This window comes from the organism of the source record quoted next, unplaced genomic scaffold (genome assembly GCF_019419815.1).
Source record: "Pyrus x bretschneideri cultivar Hongxiangsu unplaced genomic scaffold, Pyrus_bretschneideri_v1 Contig33, whole genome shotgun sequence".
In the NCBI taxonomy this organism is placed as follows: domain Eukaryota; kingdom Viridiplantae; phylum Streptophyta; class Magnoliopsida; order Rosales; family Rosaceae; genus Pyrus; species Pyrus x bretschneideri.
In genome coordinates, this window is record NW_025999646.1 from 1,345,688 (window position 1) to 1,364,948 (window position 19,261).

At 38.1% G+C, this 19,261-nt stretch overlaps 5 protein-coding genes across 6 annotated transcripts; 1 reads left to right on the top strand and 4 right to left on the bottom strand.

Moving 5' to 3' along the window:
* Nucleotides 1-143: 143 nt before the first annotated feature.
* LOC103944100 (heavy metal-associated isoprenylated plant protein 29-like) lies at nt 144-3,120 on the bottom strand. The gene is made up of 3 exons (XM_009354504.2): nt 2,985-3,120; nt 1,314-1,389; nt 144-938 (listed from the first exon to the last, which is right to left on the bottom strand). Exons 1-3 carry the CDS (start codon nt 2,988-2,990, stop codon nt 511-513), a joined length of 510 nt encoding a protein of 169 aa, XP_009352779.1. The 5' UTR covers nt 2,991-3,120; the 3' UTR covers nt 144-510.
* A 2,767-nt stretch (nt 3,121-5,887) lies between these two features.
* LOC103944241 lies at nt 5,888-6,662 on the bottom strand. Its single transcript, XM_018646674.2, has one exon. The coding sequence runs from the start codon at nt 6,659-6,661 to the stop codon at nt 6,254-6,256; it is 408 nt and encodes a 135-aa protein (XP_018502190.1). The 5' UTR covers nt 6,662; the 3' UTR covers nt 5,888-6,253.
* A 520-nt stretch (nt 6,663-7,182) lies between these two features.
* Nucleotides 7,183-7,590, top strand: LOC103944242. Its single transcript, XM_009354671.2, has one exon. The coding sequence runs from the start codon at nt 7,183-7,185 to the stop codon at nt 7,588-7,590; it is 408 nt and encodes a 135-aa protein (XP_009352946.2).
* A 2,191-nt stretch (nt 7,591-9,781) lies between these two features.
* Nucleotides 9,782-12,993, bottom strand: LOC103944102 (UBP1-associated protein 2C). Of its 2 annotated transcripts, none has more exons than XM_009354507.3 (2): nt 11,768-12,993; nt 9,782-10,033 (listed from the first exon to the last, which is right to left on the bottom strand). In XM_009354507.3, exon 1 carries the CDS (start codon nt 12,906-12,908, stop codon nt 11,769-11,771), a length of 1,140 nt encoding a protein of 379 aa, XP_009352782.2. In that variant the 5' UTR covers nt 12,909-12,993; the 3' UTR covers nt 9,782-10,033; nt 11,768. The 2 variants fall into 2 exon arrangements, with proteins under 2 accessions (XP_009352782.2, XP_009352781.2); XM_009354506.3 differs by having other exon boundaries at nt 9,782-11,456.
* A 796-nt stretch (nt 12,994-13,789) lies between these two features.
* On the bottom strand, nt 13,790-17,726 carry LOC103944243 (U-box domain-containing protein 7). Its single transcript, XM_009354672.2, has 2 exons — nt 16,755-17,726; nt 13,790-14,916 (listed from the first exon to the last, which is right to left on the bottom strand). The coding sequence occupies exons 1-2, from the start codon at nt 17,246-17,248 to the stop codon at nt 14,067-14,069; spliced, it is 1,344 nt and encodes a 447-aa protein (XP_009352947.2). The 5' UTR covers nt 17,249-17,726; the 3' UTR covers nt 13,790-14,066.
* Nucleotides 17,727-19,261: the final 1,535 nt, after the last annotated feature.

Sequence of the window (19,261 nt, forward strand, 5' to 3'; positions counted from 1 at the left end):
ATGTGTAGTTGTTCATGTCATGAGCCTAAAGTATTTCTGAAGCTTCATTTGTCACTGTGTTTACAGGAGATTGGTGCATTTAGATTTTATCATTCAATTTGACACTTCTCTTAATCATAACTCACAAATAGAGTGCGTGAGGCTAAAAAGAAAGGTGCTAGAACCAATAGCCTTTTGATATTATAACATGTAAATCACACAAGGAAACCAGGAACCAAATATTACACAACTCTAATATGATATCCATGATTCTATCCTATTCACAAGGGCAGTGAAGAAAACTTTCAAACTAAAGTTATGATACAAACATCGTTGCCCACGACAACATGAACTGTAAATTGAGATGGGTCTCGTCATCAAATACGAGACCTGTGCAGTGATAACTCTGCATAGTATACACGCGCATAAGCTACGTACTGACATAAGCATATATATTCTTCAAACTGAAGGTGCCGCAAAAAAAAAAGGGTCGCGGAACAACCAGAATATAAGGGACACCACGGAATTAATTCACATTATGGAACAAGCATGAGGGTTTTCATCACTGAACACAGCAGTGGCCTGCTCATTAAACATGGTGGAATAAGGGGGAGGTTGATAGTAGCCGTGTTCCTGATTAGTGGAGCCATGCTTGTAGTAGTTGTATGAATAGGAGGAGGATTTAGGTACTGATTTGTAGGTAGTGATGGGAAGTTGGTAGGCAGTAATCCGACGGTCATGATGATGCTTATGACGATGATGATTGTGATGATGATCAAGCGGCTGATGTTGCTGGTAGTAGTCAAGACCAATGCTGTGGTATTGAGGGTTGTAAGGGTAAGGCCAAAGCTCAGCTCTCTTTCCAGTCTTCCTCACTGCCCTTAAAACCTTCTCTTGATCTGCCCATCCCATTACAGTCACCTTCTGCATGTTGAAGTCCACGTCAACAGCATCTACTCCTGCAGGCACATATATATAATTATATCAGAATCACAATAATAATTAATAATAATAATAATTAGTTTGAATACTAATCATGTTGTTAATTAATTATACATAATTAACCAACCTGCTACTGGGAGTGGTTATCTGGGACCTTAGTTGTAAGGAAAAAGTCTTGGTCTTGTTCTTTTGTTAATCTCTTTAATTAGTTTTAATTAATTTTATAACAGTACTACGGTTCATAACTGAGCCACAATTAGATATTTAAACTTTCGACGTGAGGCATTTCTTCACATCCTCACAATCTAGATATTTATGAGAAAAGGTTTCAACCAGACCTGATATTTAGAAAGCGAAAAAAGAAAAAAGGAATAACTTGCACAAAACTATACCTTTTATTTTTTTTAGAGCACTCCTAATCTTGTTCTCGCAGCCAGCACAGTCCATGGTCACAATCATCTCTACGATCTGCACAAAACTAATAAACTTTAAAATTACAGTTCATGCAAGGAAACAAGATCAGAGTGAAACACAGCACACATATATATTGATTTTTCTAATTAAAACGTGCGATCAATCGGTGGAGAAGAATATGTTGAGGCATTCACTTGAAGAAAATACATGTCGTGCATATTGGCAACCCAGATAATTAATATATGTGGATCCTGTTAACTGTAACCCGCTAGTCATGCATGCAGCCGTATGTGAAACTTGTAGAATTTTTTAGGTTGATGGGCCGAGGGCCCACTCCAACAACACTAATACTGTCCTATTTTACTACATGTCTAATCCATTAGATATGGGGTTATCACAAAAAGTCTTGGTATTAGTTAGAGTGTGATAATCCTATATAAATTGCTTTTTCTCATTCCCTCTGGCCAATGTGGGACAAAGGAATTCCAACAAGCCCCCGCATGTGAGACCCCATTTTGTGGGTCATACGTGGAGATCCACATATCGGCAACCACGTGGAGCCAAGTCGGGGCTCACTCATCACGCGGGGCCAACGAGGACCCACCCAATCATGTGGCATCTTTGGCCTACTTGGAGCCATGTCGGGACTCACCCATCACTCGGGGCCAAAGGGGGACCCAATCACGTGGTAGTATGAGCTTGTCCCCTGACTCTGATACCATGTAGAATTGTTCAGGTCGATGGGCCGAGGGTCCACCCCAACAACACCGATATTTTCCCCACTTTACCATATGCCCAATCCGTCAGGTATGAGGTTTTATCACAAAAAGTATCGGTATTAGTTAAAGTAGAGTAATCCTCTATAAATTGCTTTTTCTCATTCCCTCTGGCCAATGTGGGACAAAAGAATTCCAACAAAACTTTAAAAATAAGCACATGTACAACTATATATGTAGGCCAATGGTAGGACCCTTCACCTTTAGGTTTGACGGTAGACGTTTTACGTCCTACATCCTACTTTGAAGCAAGGTTCGAAAAAATGCTAATCGCTAGTCAGGCGATAGATTGGGGCCTAGTGTTTAGGCAGCTAAGCGGAGGCCTAAGCATACTAGGTGGATTTAAATAAACTTATTATATATCGTATAAATAAGTGCATGTTTATATTTAAAAATTAAATACATAATTGTATTGAGATACATAAATTGAAAAATAGAATGACACATAGATTAGAAAATATCATAACATATTATAAACAAGGGGAACCATAATATAATGAGTGTTCATCCAAGTATTCAACAAGTCTCTTACAATTTATTTTTAAAAAATGCAAAATGAAATTTTTATTTTCTGTCTAAGTGACAGTCATAAAATAAGCGGGTGCCTAGGCGGCTCTAGACATTATTTTTTAATTTTCAAACACCTAGTGATTAATCTGAACTGTGACCAGCCACCTAATGCCTAGGTGAAACCTAGCCAGTGCTAGACGGGAACTTTTAAAACAATGCTCAAAAGAGCTAAGATGGCATGGTCTTCTATTTCATTAAAAAAAAAAAGGTATAGCAGCATATGTCGCCATGCATGATGATAACTTAGACATGAAAACAGAATTGAAAGAGTGAGAAAAGGGTTAAGCCATGTGGTTTCCTCACCGTCATGTTGGAATATTGAGATATATAGATCTTTGATTTTCTTTGAGCCTCCCTTTCTCTGTCGAACTCTTTCGGAATGAGAAACTTAAATGCAATTGCACTCAATATATATAGCAAAGATTGCAGGGAAGACAGATATTATATTTATGAGTTCTTCAAGGTTGCTGCCAGGGCAAGATATATAAGTATCTTAAGAAAGCGAGTAGTCCCCACAACCTTTTTTTATTTTATTGAATGTTTCGTTTTCTTAATCTTGTTGGTTTGAGTGAAGTTGCAAAGCAAATGCTTAGAAGTTGAACTGCAGGCTGCCTTCGTCTGCTGATCTAATTAATTTATAAATTAATTAATCTCTTAATTATCTATTATTTATCAAGGACTAAACCGTGTTAGTCAAGTGTGTAAATGAAGTAACACGATTTTATTAATTTTTCGTTGCAATTATTAAGCCCTTTGGTCATCTGAATATAGTTGTCAAAGCCGGTTGCGATCGTCATCATCATGAAATCTTCTGGAATTGTCCGTTCGTCATCATCTATATATCTATATCTAGTGGTTAAATATATACATGCACATGACATATCAGCTTTGTGTAACGTTACATGTGCAAGTTGGTGAGTTGGTGTACTAATTAAGGTTCATCCAATTGCATTCGAGGGTAAATGATAGTGGATACTCAATTAGTATTGGATGCGGATATTCTCATGACCTCGATGTATGAAAAACATCAATAATTTACATCACTCAAGCATACATAAAAGAAACGATCATTTTTTTTTTCTTTGTAAATTAGGATGAGTAGATGAATAGAGATATTTTTCCTTGTAAATAAATCAGAATTTAACGTGTTTGTTTTTATTTACTTTTGTGATTTTGGTTAAACGCTATGAATCAATACTGTTATTTACAATTTAAAGATATAATTTTCTTATGAACGGAACACATAAAAGTATAACGTCACTTGCTTATTGCCGAAGAATAGAACTGACATCATATTAAATCATATCACGATGGGCATATTGATAGAACTGACATCATGAAAAAATGGGATTGGAATTGACTTGGTCTCCGGATTCATACATCAAGGTTTTTTCCCAGAAAAAGAGGCAGCGGGCGGAATTAATTAAACAAAAACTAATAAAAAAAAAAGTTAGAAAATTTTGAGTTTTAACAATAAAAATAAAATAAAGGGTAAGTGAATACTACATGATTAACTTTTTGGTGTAAAAATATGATTTTTCGTTAAAATGAACAATACTGGGAGCTTTTCGTTAAAGTTCATATTAATTAATTGTATTACTAAGTAATGTCATCTAAACCAATTTTTTACTGCAAACTATGTGATATGTCATCAATAGAAACTGAGCATGTTAATCAACACTAAGGAATAATTCAATTATTAATAATCACGTCATATAGTTTACAAAATTTGATCTAAATAGTTCCTTAGCATTACCTTTATGTTAGTAGGCCTAGTTGCTTCATAGGACCATGGAGGGTTGGTTGAGATAGGTTGTAACCAATTACAATGGACTTGAATCTAGTATTTTATTTGTTGTGTCAAAATATGAGGGACATAACAGGATATGATAGGTTATGAATCCACAATGGAATTGATTATCTAATATGTCCTTATACATGGATTACAAATCATGTCTCTGTCAATTCCATCCTAAAGACCAATCTCATCCAATTAACCAAACATACATTATTTATTACAAATTCGTGTGCACCTTGATGAACTATATATGATTCGGGGACTTTCAAGTGGACGACTTTTGTTACATTACAATTTAATTGGTGAAGCGACAATACGGCCTACGTGCGAAAGTTACACAATGATATTATCCTACGAAATTTTCAAAAATAAAATAAAATAAAAAAGATAGCAAGATTGATTTGAGCAAGGAAGGGAGATTTAAGGTGTTGTTTGGTGTTTAGTATTGGTTTGATTGAATGATGAAACGGATACTAACTCGTATATTGTCTAAGTAGAGCGTAGAAGATGAATTGATCTAAATAAAACTTATCATTTCCAATCCGATCATTATTTGTTAACCAATAATAAAAAATAAAAAAAACTAATGAGAAAGATTTGAAAACTTTGAATTTTAATCAGAAAGACAAAAATGTATTGTAAGTGAATAGTATTAAAAATGTTTCGTTAAGATTCTCTAAAAAAAAAAAAACTAGTATTTGTGAAAATAAGGAAGGAAAAATTTTATTCATGACTAATTCATCTTCTCGACATGCATTTCTTCATAAATATTCATTAAATTTAGTGAGTCGTGGATGCCAAATCAAGCATACACGTCAAACGAATCCCATGTCTCTAAAAGTTATGCCGATGTATTGGAAGCATGTGAATTTTTAGTGGGTAAACCGAAAATTAACTCTCTTACTAGTTGTGCGCGATTCTTTTCAAATCATATTAGCTCTGCGTTGGAATTCATTTCAAATATTATGCTTTAGTTGGTCACTGGAGAATGTTTACCCATATTTGGTCGCCGTGTTTGTTCTTTGTTACGATTTCTCTTACAATTGGGTTGAAGAACCTTTTGCTTTTCAAGTTGTATTGCTTGAGCATAATAATTCTGATCGTTTCAATAATTTTAGGGTAGTGCTATCCGCATACCATATTTTATCTTTTACATATTTTTCTCACTAATTTTAGGATGATGCTATTCTACTATATTTTTGTACTACATTTTCATATCATCTTAGGTGGTATTTGATGTGGTAACCACATTATTTGAATTAATCAGATTTTTAATTTTAGTTCATTATTTAATAAACTAATAATTAAGAAAAACTAGTTAATTAAATAATGATTGTGGTATACGAAAAGTCTTTCTCCTTCATTTCCTTAGGTTTTGCAAATTTTCAAATGATGTGATTGTACACATCAGATGCCACCTAAGATGATATAGAAATATGGTATAAAAACACGGTATGAATAACATTACTTTTGAAAAATACCAAAGGACAAAATTAAACAAAAATGTGAAAATCAGATAACACCGCTTTAATTTTATGTAACTTTAAAAATAAAAAAAAATATAAAAAAAAACTCAAAATTTTAACTATCATCAACTGAATTTTTATTTCTCTAGTAGGAGACCACAATCAGAAGCCACATCAAAATACAGCCACTGATTTAGACAAAAACGATGGGGAATGAAGAGTAGAAAACGGGCTTTCCCCAGACCGAAAAATGAAGTTGTGAACTGATGAAATGGAGGCACCTACTGAACGTTACTAGTCGACACACATTACTGCCCGGCTGCGAATGCCTCGACCGGGAAAGTCTTGGTGATACCGGCAAGGCTCTTGAAGTTGATTTTTCCGGCGGGCTGATCAACATTTATTTCACTGACCGGAGGCCATAGCATGAGCTCCTTAGCCTTCACACCCTTGAGCTTCTTAATCCTCTGCTTCTCAATATAGCCTTTGATTTCAGTGTCGTAACTCACAAGCTTACCGATCAACTTGAAGCTGTGCTCGACCTTCTTCTTCTGGACGATCCACATGTAGCCGGTGGCCCTCACAAAGCCAACTTCGATCACCTCAGCAAGTGGCAAAAGCCCTAGCGGAAGTTCAAACTCCTTGAGCAAGGCGGTCGCCAATGCCAGTCCCTCCTCGTGGCCCTTCTTCACGATTCCTCCTTCCTTCTCCGCCATGATCAAAAAATTATTTTCTTGAAGTATTGAATGAAGCAGTGAAGTTGTAAGTACTTTGGGTTAAAGAAGGTTGGTTTATACAAGCATGAAGGCCATTAGACTCCTAGTTTTAATCGACACAAATTTGAGATTACAAATATCGTAATCGTGTTTAAGTACAAAGCTTTAAGCATAAACAGGTGGAATTTTACTTTCCAAGCTGCACATAATACCCATTGACAGGTTGCAGTTGTCTTCAACGAACAAGAAAACTAGGAGACAACAAGAGCAGAAAATTTGGGAGATGACCACAACACACATAGTAGCTTCGGCAGTTCGCACCATGGATCGTGGAATGATGATAAATTTTATGCCGGACTAGAGAGATTTTGGTGACTACTACAAAGAAATCGCCTTGGTTTCTCCATTATGTTTGTCCTATGCATGTAGTAACTTGATATAAATAACCCATTTACCACAAAGTGCCTACAACTTCACACTACTTCTTGGAAACTTTAATAAAGATAGACAATAGTTTACCCATGGCCGAGAAGGAAGGAGGAATCGTGAAGAAGGGCCACGAGGTGGGACTGGCATTGGCGACCTCCTTGCTCCAAGAGTTTGAACTTCCGCTAGGGCTTTTGCCTCTTGCTGATGTGGTCGAAGTTGGCTTTGTGAGGACCACCGGCTACATGTGGATCCTCCAGAAGAAGAAGGTCGAACACAGCTTCAAGTTGATCAGTAAGCTTGTAAGCTATGACACTGAAGTCAAAGGCTATATTGAGAAGCAGAAGATTAGGAAGCTCAAGGGAGTGAAGGCTAAGGAGCTCATGCTATGGCCTCCAGTCAGTGAAATAAATGTGGATCAGTCCGCCGGAAAAATCAACTTCAAGAGCCTTGCCGGTATCACCAAGACTTTCCCCGTTGAGGCATTTGCTGCTGGCCAGTAAGCTCATGTTGACCACCAAGCAGGACAAGATCCCGTAGGTGCCTAGATTTCATCAGCTTACAACGTAGGTCCTATTTGCGGAAGCCGATCTTTCTCCTTTTTCTATCCATTGCTTTGTTTTGATAACCTTTCGGATTGTTGTATCTTGCTACAAGAATAAAAACTTAGATGATGATAGTTAACATTATATGAAGTGGGAAAAATTTCATGCTTTCTTCGAAATATTAAATTTCGAAACAGACAATTTCTTTTTCCTGTTCTATCTGGGAAGCAAGGACATGTAAGCAGTAAAATGGGCATCAATCATCAAACGAACCATAACAAACAGATTAAATCACCAGCGAAGAAGCAACAAATGAGGTTCCCGGAAGAAATACAAATTATACTGTATTTATCCAAGAGTTAAGACATTGAATTACTTAAACGATCAGCCTTACTTATACAGCGGAACCTGCATTCCACTGATTCCATGGTTTCGTTCGACCATCTTCAATTTTCTCAGCTATTTAGCCTACTGATACCAGAAAACAGAAACTATATGCATCAAGACTTCATTGCAGCAGAAAACAAAATATGCAGAAGCAAGCAAAGTTAAATTGTCAAGAAAAAGTAAACAGCTTTGTATCTATCACTCCAGAAAGTTCGGGCAAATCATATTTATGAATAGTAGAGGTGCTGGCATGGCAGCTAAAATTTTCTAAACCATGATTCTGAGAAAATAAATTGCAGCAAAGAATACCCACTACTGTCATACTTCTCTGAAGAATAGCCTATATGGTATCGATTCGATCCTTATGACCAAAAAATGCTCGTTTATGAGCCTTTGAGACAATTTCCTTTCTTCATAAATAACAATTGAGTACAAAGAATGAGGCCAAATTAAAGAACTAGTGTGTATATAAATATAGCCAACCTTCTGTTCAAAAAGAGGAAACAAAATTTTCACAACTTGTATGATTGTATCAGTTGTAAGATAAACAAAACTTAAGACAAAAATGTCGCTTCGATCATGGGGTTGCAAAGGCGAGCAGGCACATTCCAACCCGTTTCAGTTCCAACATGCAGAAGCTCTTGCGCAACCCCGGAGTTAAATAATAGAGCTCCAGTAATACATTGTACCACCCCTTCTCAATTTCCTCCTCTTTTACTCTGTGTAGGAGGAGGGTTTCAACAATTAAATCTTCCCAATCAATCCCACGTCCTCTCTTTCTTTTCTTCCTGGTATGTACCTCTTCAGAAGCGCAAATATCGCGGCTGTTACCTGAACGAGCATTTGATGGACGCATAATCCTATCATTTTGCTGCTTGGCAGCATTTATCTTTTCTCTCCTCTTAACTGCCGCACAACCATTGCCAAAAGACGGAGGCATAGCATCGGTCCAATCCTAAATCTTTCTACAACATCTCCTTCAGTAGAAGCCTCTTGCTCAATTCCGACAGTCCATTCCACCACTCAGTACAAGCAAGGAGCGCAAAACCTCGGCTCCATTTTGTTCCACGAACCTCTTCAAACCCCTTAGAGGACTTGACATTGTCAGCCTCATCCGAAAACTTTGAGTAAATCATTGGTAAGCATTCGTGTGAAAGCTTCAACGCATCCATATCCTCAACATCCAGTCCGCACCCACCATCTTCCTACCTCAAAGTACCGAGACTCGTGTGAAAGCTTTAACTTATCCGTTTCTGACTCAAAATCATCTTCAAAACAAACCATATCACTTCCATATCCACTATCATTCCTCATTCTCTAACATCTCCCAAATCCAACCAAATTCTTCTTCCCACTCCGCCATATTGGTTGATCGTCACGGATGAAGGTTTTTCAGGTCGGGGATTTGAGGCAGTGGTGGTGAAGGGTTCAGTAGTGGAGAGGATTGTTGCCCCTATACAACGACGTAAGTTCGAATCTCGTCAGCTTCCTAATCTACCATCTAAATCATTAGCCAATTATACAAAGATGTTTGAATTTAGAGACTGAATTTTCGTTGAGGTTATAATTTCAACAGGGCCCATTGCACAAAACGTACAAGTGGTTGAAATTTTCTTTTTCAAGCATCCAATCACTTACATTATAAATTTAGTATCCCGGACCCTAATCCTGTCATACTGAAAAATCTCTCAATTTTGAGATGGCAGACGCAATTAAAAAGTGTAAAACCCTAATACAGTGTTCGATAACCAAAGCCAGATGATGAAAGAGAAGAGAAACTCTTTAAGATTTAATTAAAATTTAATGTCATCTTTGTCTTATCACATAATTGCTTGCAGTAGTTCAAAATGTTACAAATAGATAATGACCTACAACATATAATGAAGATTACAATTCCAAGTTACTCCCACATAAACATTTGGGATTCCGGCAACATCTATCCCGATCCAAGCTTTCACGAGGATGCGTAAGCCAACTCCGAACTCATTTGTAAGCAGCCGAGAAACGCGTAAGCCTGCGTCATGGTATAGACAACACAAGAGCCAACAGAAACCACAAGGCAAGGCATAAAATGTATAATACATCAAAATGGTTTCTTCAAACATCAACCAGTCTCAAAGCACACAGAGGGAAAACAAACGTTTGCGTATGCAGGACACTGCAACATTACGACCTGGGGAGAATTTAACAACCCCCTCGTTTCCAATTGATGGCGGGTAATGAACACCCCAAAAAATGGAAGGAATACCATGTCAAGAATATTTCCTTTATGCTTCCTTTGAAATGAGGGTAAAGAGAAAGCACTCGACAAGATTTTTTTAAAGGAAGATAGAATGATACGTTCCCGTTAAAGCAGATGGTATCAACTCTTTTACACATAAACAAGTATGAAAAGACCACAACTTGCTCCGTCATGTATGATATACAATAAAGGGTGACCATAACCTAAAAAAGAAAGATGCTCATAACTAAATGCTGCCACCGGCTTCTTTAAGAACAGAGACCTTGAAATGATGTGGCAGGTTGTTTAAAAGTTCGCTTTTAAAGCATGAACTAACTGAAATAAACAGTAGCAGACATAACATATAAAATGTATCCCCTTTTTGTTATATTGAGAAGATACATTTCTTATCTGAGATTGTAGGTTCGACTCCCTTTTTACAATGACAAAAGTGTCCATGAACGTGATGAAATCAGTTTCAGGATTTTCACCTATAGGTTTAAAACAGATACGAAAAAAAAGACAGTAAACTCCAAAGTTTGTAAGATACAATATATTCTGTTCCAATTGGCCTGCTCAGAACTCAATTAATACAAACCATAAAGTCAATGACGTAAAGTTTACTTCATCAACCATTTTACTCTCTCAAACACTAAGTCGAAACAAAGAAATAAATCAAAGTATGGACTCAATAGAAAACAAAGGTTTCTAATTTATATAGCTCGGCACTTAAAAAGTGGCCGGAGTGAAAACAAGCTACAACTTACTGATTTCCCTCAAAAAAATAAACATTTGATACTCCAAAACAAGCGAGAGGACAACAATTATTTATATCATGACCGCAAGTAGAAGGTTTCATGAACCACATACAAAGGTAAAGCCACATATGATCACATAAAGAAAAAAACTATCAGCATTATAGCATAAACAAATGACAAATTTACAAACAAAGGGCAAGTTTTGTCATCAACTCAACAAAGAAGGAAATCCCTATTTCAGCACACAATATATAGGAAAAGGTTATATCCTTTTAAGTAAGTTCTACATGTAGATCAACATCGATCAGAAAACAAAGCACAGCTCATAGAAGCAGATGAAGTGAAGCAGCAACAGAATCACAGCAGTCCATATAATCTATCGAAAGATTTCATTGTCTGCATTCATGGAATCACGATAACCATTTAAAGCAATTGCGCCCAAGAAGCTTCTCAAGGACCTGAACCAAATACCCATTTAACACTAAAACAAATCAAATCTAAACCAATCGAAAAGCTTCTGCAATAAAAAGTAACTACGCACATAGCACACATGATGATATTGACTCAGGCAGCAACGAACAACATACAGCTAAAACAAAAGGAGAAAAAATAAAAACAAGACCTTGTCCATTTTCCACTCAAGTTTGGCACTTCACAAACATACATCATCGTGACGCTTCTGCTATAGCAACTCAACTCCTAAGTCTGTATATTAGTATGTATAGACATGTGTGTATACCAAAAACAGAAACATGAATACAAAGACTACCTCAGTAGTAAGGCGGCATGCCCTGGTACAGTCCACCAGGCGGAATTCGAGGCACAGGAGTCTGTTGATGCTGAGAAGGATGCGCCATGGATGATCCTAAACCATAATGTGGATCATCTGAGTATCCTCCAGGACCCATTCCAATAGAACTTGGCGGCAATCGAGCTCCAAATTCTCCTGGCGGTGGCACACCATATCCACCTCCCAAATTCGGATTATACCTGGCACCACCAAAATTATTACCAGAAGGCACCGGCAGCGGCTGATGCCCACCTGGAAAACCCGAATAAGGACCTGTCTGAGGCGGCAGGCCCTGATACATTCCCGGAGGCATGGAAGATTGCGGTGGCCGAACACCAGAATTATCAGGAGTACCTTGTGCCCCACCGGGTTTGCTCTTCTTGTTATCTACCGCCAATTTGCAAGCCACCTGATGACCGTCGATGTTCTTCAACGGTTCAACAAGCGCAGCCCTGGCGCCCTGCTCCGCCTTGTACACGAAGAAAGCAAACCCCTTTGATTTTCCGGTGACCTTATCAAACCCTAGCGGCCCTTCCTCAATCTCTCCATACGCCGAGAAAGCCGACAAGAGTCTGTCCGAAGAGATATCAAACGGGACGCTCCCCACGTAAATCTTCCTGGCCGAGACGTCAGCGGCGTTGGGGTTGCTGCTGTTAAACGACGTCGCTAATCCGGAGGAGGCGAACTGCGTGACGGTAACTCTGCCGTCGATTTTCTTGCTCGGTTCTTTAAGGGACAGGAGGGCCGAGTCGGCGTGCTTGAACGTGACGAAGCCGTAGCCTTTTGATTTTCCAGTGGCCTTGTCGTGGATGACGATGGCCTCGTCGAGCTCGCCGAAGGCGGAGAAGAGGGAGCGGAGGGAGTCGGAGGTGGTGTCGGCGCCGAGGCCTCGGATGAAGAGCTTCCGGAGGGTGGAGTCCTTGTCGGCGACGGAGCGGACGGATTCGAGGACGTCGGGGTGGCGAACGACGGCGTTTTTGAGGATGTCGATGAGTTGGTCCTGAGTAAGGGGCTGGAGGAGCCTCCGGGCGTCTTCGGGAGTTAGACAGGCGGATTGGGAAGATGGAGAAGTCGAAACGGTGCCGTTTGGCTCGGTTTTGCGCTTCTTTGAGAAGTCCATGGTGGTCGTTTGGGATTTTGGGGGATGCAGTCTGCTGCGCCTGGACTGTATAAACCCTAATCACAGCGAGAGATTCGTATTCCTTCCAGGGCGAATTGTACGACTTTGTAGTTGATGTCGTTCAATTCTGCCCCTGTACGTTTGGCGGCCTATTATGATGGGCCTCACTCGTGGATGCGATCCGGTTGGCCCAATAACTTGTATCAACCCGTTACCTTTTTTTTTTTTTTTTTTTTTTTTATAAAAAGAATGGGGCTTATAGCCCAAACAAATTAAGCAAAAAAGTCTCAAGTCTGGACATCACAAACCGATCTTTATGAACAAAAATTATTCGAACAAGGAGGAGGATTATCAAAATAGTGATTTCCTAGGTCTAGGAAAGGCTATTTTCTTAGAGCAATCTTTAAAATCATGAGCCACGGATTCAAAACCACAAGTACACCTTTGACACTCTACATTATCAGTCAAACCCGTCTTGAACCTTTGATTATTAGTGAGAAGTCTATCAAGAGAGAGTGCAGAAAACTCTGAACTTTTGGAGGAATGTGGAGTTTCCATATGAGGTTTCATCGCCAAGAAGGAGCCTCAATCAAATTAAGAGAACTTTAATGAAAGCTCTCGAAACCGTTCACTTTAACGAAAAACTACAGTTTTTACACTAAAAAGTCAATCATGGTACTATTCATTTTACCTTTTATTTTGCTCTTATCGTTAAAACTCAAAATTTTCAAGCCATTTTCATTAGTTTTCCTTAAAATTAATGGCCAAGGTGTAAGCAGATTTAACATAAGAGAATTATATGATTTTCTTTTCACACAAAGAATGGCACACCTTAGCACATTGAAACAAAGGAATAAAAGAAAAACTAGTCACTACATTCCTTTGTGTCCCATTCAAGGGTTCATCTTTACTCATCTAGATAAGATTTGTTCACATCTACAATTGTCAAAAGCTATGTGCACAACAGATGCAGATTCTTTTAGTTTTTGTTTTTGTTTCAAGGATTTCATTTATTCCCCCTTGAGAAAATGTCCTAGTTGTTCATGAGCAGTGAGCAACTAAGAGGTTCTCTCGACGAAATACGAGATTCTGCTTCTGGCGGCTATGCGTTTGAAACTCGAGGAGGAAGTACGTTAAGAATGCTGTGTGTATCCCCATTTAGTAAGGCAAGCTTTTAGAGCTTGTGCTGATGATCAAAGCCTTGAGGTTGGATGAGTCCCCATGAGCACTAGCCCTCCTTGTGATCATTTCCATATTCTTGTACAAACTTTGTTTCACCAAATTGTTCATCACTTTCTTCCCTTGTTGTGCCTCCCTTTGATTTAAAGGTGAACCAATTGCAACCCTAGCTGTCTGGGGCCCTGAGTGAGGCCCCATCTTTGCTTGCCTCTCATCCTTGAACCATTGCAAAAGTTTTAGTGCTCTCTTTTGAGCAAGAGAGCTTCCCAACAATGCCACCTCAAGAAGTATGGGCACAATTCCTGACTTGGCCATTTTCTCCCTTTGATCTGAGCTTTGGTGAGCTAAAATCATTAGGATGTAGCAAGATAGCTCCTGGCATTTGGGCTTCTCATCCCATGTCAAAATCTCTATCAAGCTCCCCGGCACCGCCGCGCTATTCTCCATGGCCTTTTTCCCCATTAGGGTCACTACCAAGTTCCCCAGCGTCGCAAGTGCTTTTTCAGAAAGCGCTTCGGTTGTGGATAGCTTCAGGAGCGCCTCGACCACCCCGTTAGAGACCAAATTGGCTGCACTGTCCAGCATTGTGGAGAGGTTGAACAAAGCTCCCAAGCATGGCTCTTTGGTTTCAATGGTTGAAGTGCTTGACTCAATAATGCCAACAAGAAATGGGACAATTTCTGATGAGGACAGAGGGAACTGGGTATTTGCAAGTGAGGACAACAACAAGAGCAACTCTGCAAATTGGTGCCTTGTTGGCTCGTCAAGAATGTTGATGTCGTTTTGTAGCTTTGAGAAGATTCCTGCCTCCACCATGAGAGCCTTGTTCCTGAAAGAAATTATGAACATGCAGAAAATTAGATCACATAAGCTCAAAATATCTCAAACTTATTCTGTCTAGCTTAATGATGACAAGAAGAATAACTAAATAGTTCGAGTCAAATAATGGTGTTGAAATTTGACCAGTTGATAAATTAAAAATATACATTTTATACAATTTATAAGCACATCAAACAAAATAGAAATTATGTTGCCGATACAGAGAAAATTAACATTGCATATGCACAAGAGCATATTCTAATGTTTGGTTTTGTGCTTGAGAGAAAAGCCCCATGAGACCGGCTTTACAGAAGAACTTATCCTATGCAAAGATGACGCATATAAAGGGCGATCCCAAGCCAACAAGACTCTCTGTTTTGACATAGATGGCGTACATAATTAAAGTTAAAAAAATAAAGAGTGATCTCAAGTCCATGAGATTCTAAAGTATTTAAATCTTTGTTTTGGTGTGAAGGTCAACAAAATGGGGGTTTTTATTGTCCAAAAGTCAAATAGGATCTGAACAACTAACCCTAAAAATTCCTACGAACCCTAAAAAAAATCATCACGTTTGAAAAACAGGTTCATGTTAGCTTCCATTATATTGTTCCTCCCTCCAACTCTTCCAACCACTATGTATTTTAAGTTGGTCGACAGCCACCGCAGCCTGCGGCCGGCCTCCTCTGATTCAATGGCAGATTGTCTAATTATGTTTGATATATTTCAAATAATGCAGCAATCCCATGAAATAAAATAATAGTTAAACCTCATTAACCCCTTTTTTAAAACTAATTAATTAAGTTGCATTATGCAAAAATGTGCCAAGTTATTGGGAAAGTTCATTAAACAATAACTGCAACCACTGAGATGACATATCTATACAGGGTGGAGCTCGAACTTATATGATACGGTACATTGTGGTGTTTAGTATTAATAATACAACATTTCTGTAAAATTTAAATATATCTGTGTCTCCAAGATGAAACACTACGATAGCACTATATTATATTTGTACCGTATAAGTTCTTCTCTATCAATTTAAGTTGATTGAGCAATAGCAACCATTCAAATATACTACTTTTTGTTGTTCTATATTCTTGCATCTGCCCACTAAACGACTAAACCCTACCCAACCACTAAAATGACATTGCCTTTTAGCAAGATAGCTGTTTTATGTCACAATCATCACTTGAGTTGGGCAAAGATTCAAACGAAAATTTAACACACTTAATTCTACTTTTGGAAAATGGAGTCATCTTTCCTTCGATAATTTACATTCTTAATTGTCCTAAAAAGAGACAAATTTTTTAGTATGCTGGAAATATGGTTCAATACACTAAATGTTATAATACAAGCGGTTGAACATTTGAAAAAAAAAAAAATTAAACTACTTGTATTATGACATTTAGTGCACCGGACCATTTTCTCGTCATACTGAAAAATCTCACCTAAAAGACAATCACTTAACTGTATATTAAAGTCAAATGTGGCCACTCGAACTTAATAAACAATAATTTAATTATAAGAGACATGTAATTCAAAAAATTAATATAGTTCACTCTATGCCTAAAGTCTTGTATTCGATTTTCTACTCTTTTAATATTATACATTTATATATAAGCAAAACAACCTGACGTTATAATCCGTGTTCAATGAAATATAAATTACACACACATATATTAATATTTTCCTAGCATGCCATGCGAGACGCAAAATCACAAAACATTCAAGTAAAAAAAAAGGCATTATTTATCATAAATTAGCTCGATTATTAAAAATAAACTCTTATCCAAGAATGAAAATTTAAATGCTCTTAAGCAAAATATAAGAGATAAAATGGAAGCTTACGTGTAAGTTCCATTAGCAAGCTCAATCAAGGCAAAAACTGCCACTCGCCGGCGAGCAACCACCTCGGACGCCGCCATGGATACCAAAACCGGTATAATACCTAGCCCGCCCACCAGCTTCCTCACCTTGACATCTTCTTTAGCCAACATACCAATCTCCATAGCCGCCAACTCCTTCTCTTCCCAACTAATTCCAAAGTGAAGCTTCTTCACTGCCCTTTGCAATCCCATCACAGAATCATCATGGTCACCACCACTCACCTTCTCCATAACGACTTGCTGTACCATTACTTCGTTACTATTGCTTACAACTTTGGGGGGTCTTGATGACGTGTCGAAGTGATCCGACGGCGTAGGGCGTTTGCGGGCGTTTTTGGAGCGTAGGAACCGTCGGATGCGGTTGAAAAACCTAAGCTTTAGGTAAGAATATACCCATAGAGAAGAAGAAGAAGAAGAAGAAGAAGAAGAAGCAGGTGTAGAATTTAAATCAGACATGTTTGGTTGAAAACTTGAGAGAGAGAGAGAGAGAGAGAGAGAGAGAGGGTTGAGAAACTGTGTAGGGTTTTTGTATCTTTATACAAATTTTTATGGGAGTCTGACTTTAAGAGAGAAAGGTGTTGGTGGTTTTATGGAATCAGAGGAACAAAGAAGAAGGACGACTTTAGAAAGAGAAATAAACTGAAGGGGGCACAAAGCACATGCAGAGGAACAGAATGCTGAGTATTGGGACTCACAAACCGTGACAGATATTTAAATGAAATATTTGTGTATAATATATGATCTTCAACATTGGTATTATATTTCAGATCGTATTCCTATAATGCCCATGTCGAAATTTTTGAATTACAAGAACGTTATTCTGGTCCGAACGTTATTCTTGAATTACAAGAACGTTTAATATTCCTCGTCTTGAAAATATTAGTTCTTTTTACAAATAAATTATAATTTGACATGCATCTATAAAAAAAAAAAATTCTAATGAATTATTTATACATGTGTTGGACCAACCTGTGTTCAAGATTAGGTTTATTATGCGGGGTTGTGTTACATGTGTGTGGGAGGGGGGCACACATCACCCACTCCACTGTGGGGAAGTTGCTTGGATGTGATCAGAATCAGACGGCCTAGACTATTGTTGACCGTCCCACGACTTCAATATATTTTGTTGCCATGGTTTTTGAGAGTGCCACTATATGCTGCCGTAAAGTTTGTTTTATTATCAATTGCTTTGGATTTTTGTTTTGAAAAAGTGATGGTGTAAGTTCCTGTAATTTTCTGAGACAGAGATTTAAAATCGAATATAAAATTTGCAGGTATGCTATCATGATTAATTGACTCAATTCGTGTCGGCATTTTAAAACTTTATTAATTTTAATCATATTTTGAAAATATCATGGTATAAGTTACGAGGTAGATTGTCTACCCTCCTTCTATGGTGCCTTCCCCATACCTTTCTATATGCGCGGTTATGCATGGACGGATCCATATAGGGACCCGGGAGGTCTCAGGATCCTCCGGAAGTCCGAAGAAACACTTGTGATCGACCTTCGGGACCCTCCAATAATTTGGGCAGGTGCAGCGGAGAGGCTTTTTGCCTCCATGGATGTGCATGCAGCAGTGCTTACAAAGAAGAAGAAGAGGTTTCTAATTTTTGTTTTAATCCTCCAAATCATCGTAACCTCCCAATTTTAAACTCAAGTTATCCCATCCCCCAGCACCATTTGCAGTTCCACCACCTCTAGCTGCCTAATTTTATTTCTTCCAAATTCATTTAAGTTTTTTAATCCTAGACTCTAGTCTCAACTTCCAATTGTAATATATATGTTACATTAACAAATTTCATCTTTGTAAAGTCATTAATTGATGTGTTATGTTGCTGAGGAGAATTTGTTGGTTTTATTACCTTTGAGATTAATCTTGATTATTATTATTATTATTATTATTTTTTAAAGTGGGACAACTAGTGGTAAGCCACGGTTATCCATCCCTTCTAGGGGCCTAGAAGACTCACAGAGGCATTTCAGCTTTCTCATGGCTACAGTCAAGCAGACTCACTAGCTTGGAACCTCAAACCCAGGACCTCCCTGTTTTTTGTATTTTAAGAGCTGAAATCTGTGCCTTACCACTTGGCCACTTGATGTGGTTGATTAATTTTGATTATTCAATAAAAAATAGTGTTATGGAACCAAACTAGTCTAATATATTTTTTTTTGAACTTTTATCTTGGAACCCCCCGATTTTGAAATCTTGGATCCGTCACTGCGGTCATGGTCAAGTTACGTCAACATTTTATATTCTTATTGATTTTTATCTTATCACCTCTATAAGAAAATCAAAATAAAATGTTAACGTGCGTTAACTGTAACCGTACAAAATAGAAGGGTATGAAGAAGGCATCATATTAGGAGGGCAGACAATCTGCCGCCATAAGTTACTGTAATTTTTTGAAACGAAGATTTAAAACCGAATATAAAATTTGCAGGTATGCTGTAATGTATGTTTTATTAT

Bases quoted from the DNA above. Each gene is read 5' to 3' on its own strand.
- LOC103944100 (XM_009354504.2), bottom strand. The intron at 939-1,313 runs GTATAGTTTTGT...ATGTGCCTGCAG, and splicing joins TGCTCTAAAAAAAATAAAAG to GAGTAGATGCTGTTGACGTG.
- LOC103944241 (XM_018646674.2), bottom strand. From the start codon at position 6,661: ATGGCGGAGAAGGAAGGAGGAATCGTGAAGAAGGGCCACGAGGAGGGA.
- LOC103944242 (XM_009354671.2), top strand. From the start codon at position 7,183: ATGGCCGAGAAGGAAGGAGGAATCGTGAAGAAGGGCCACGAGGTGGGA.
- LOC103944102 (XM_009354507.3), bottom strand. From the start codon at position 12,908: ATGGACTTCTCAAAGAAGCGCAAAACCGAGCCAAACGGCACCGTTTCG.
- LOC103944243 (XM_009354672.2), bottom strand. From the start codon at position 17,248: ATGTCTGATTTAAATTCTACACCTGCTTCTTCTTCTTCTTCTTCTTCT. The intron at 14,917-16,754 runs GTAAGCTTCCAT...AATTTCTTTCAG, and splicing joins CTTGCTAATGGAACTTACAC to GAACAAGGCTCTCATGGTGG.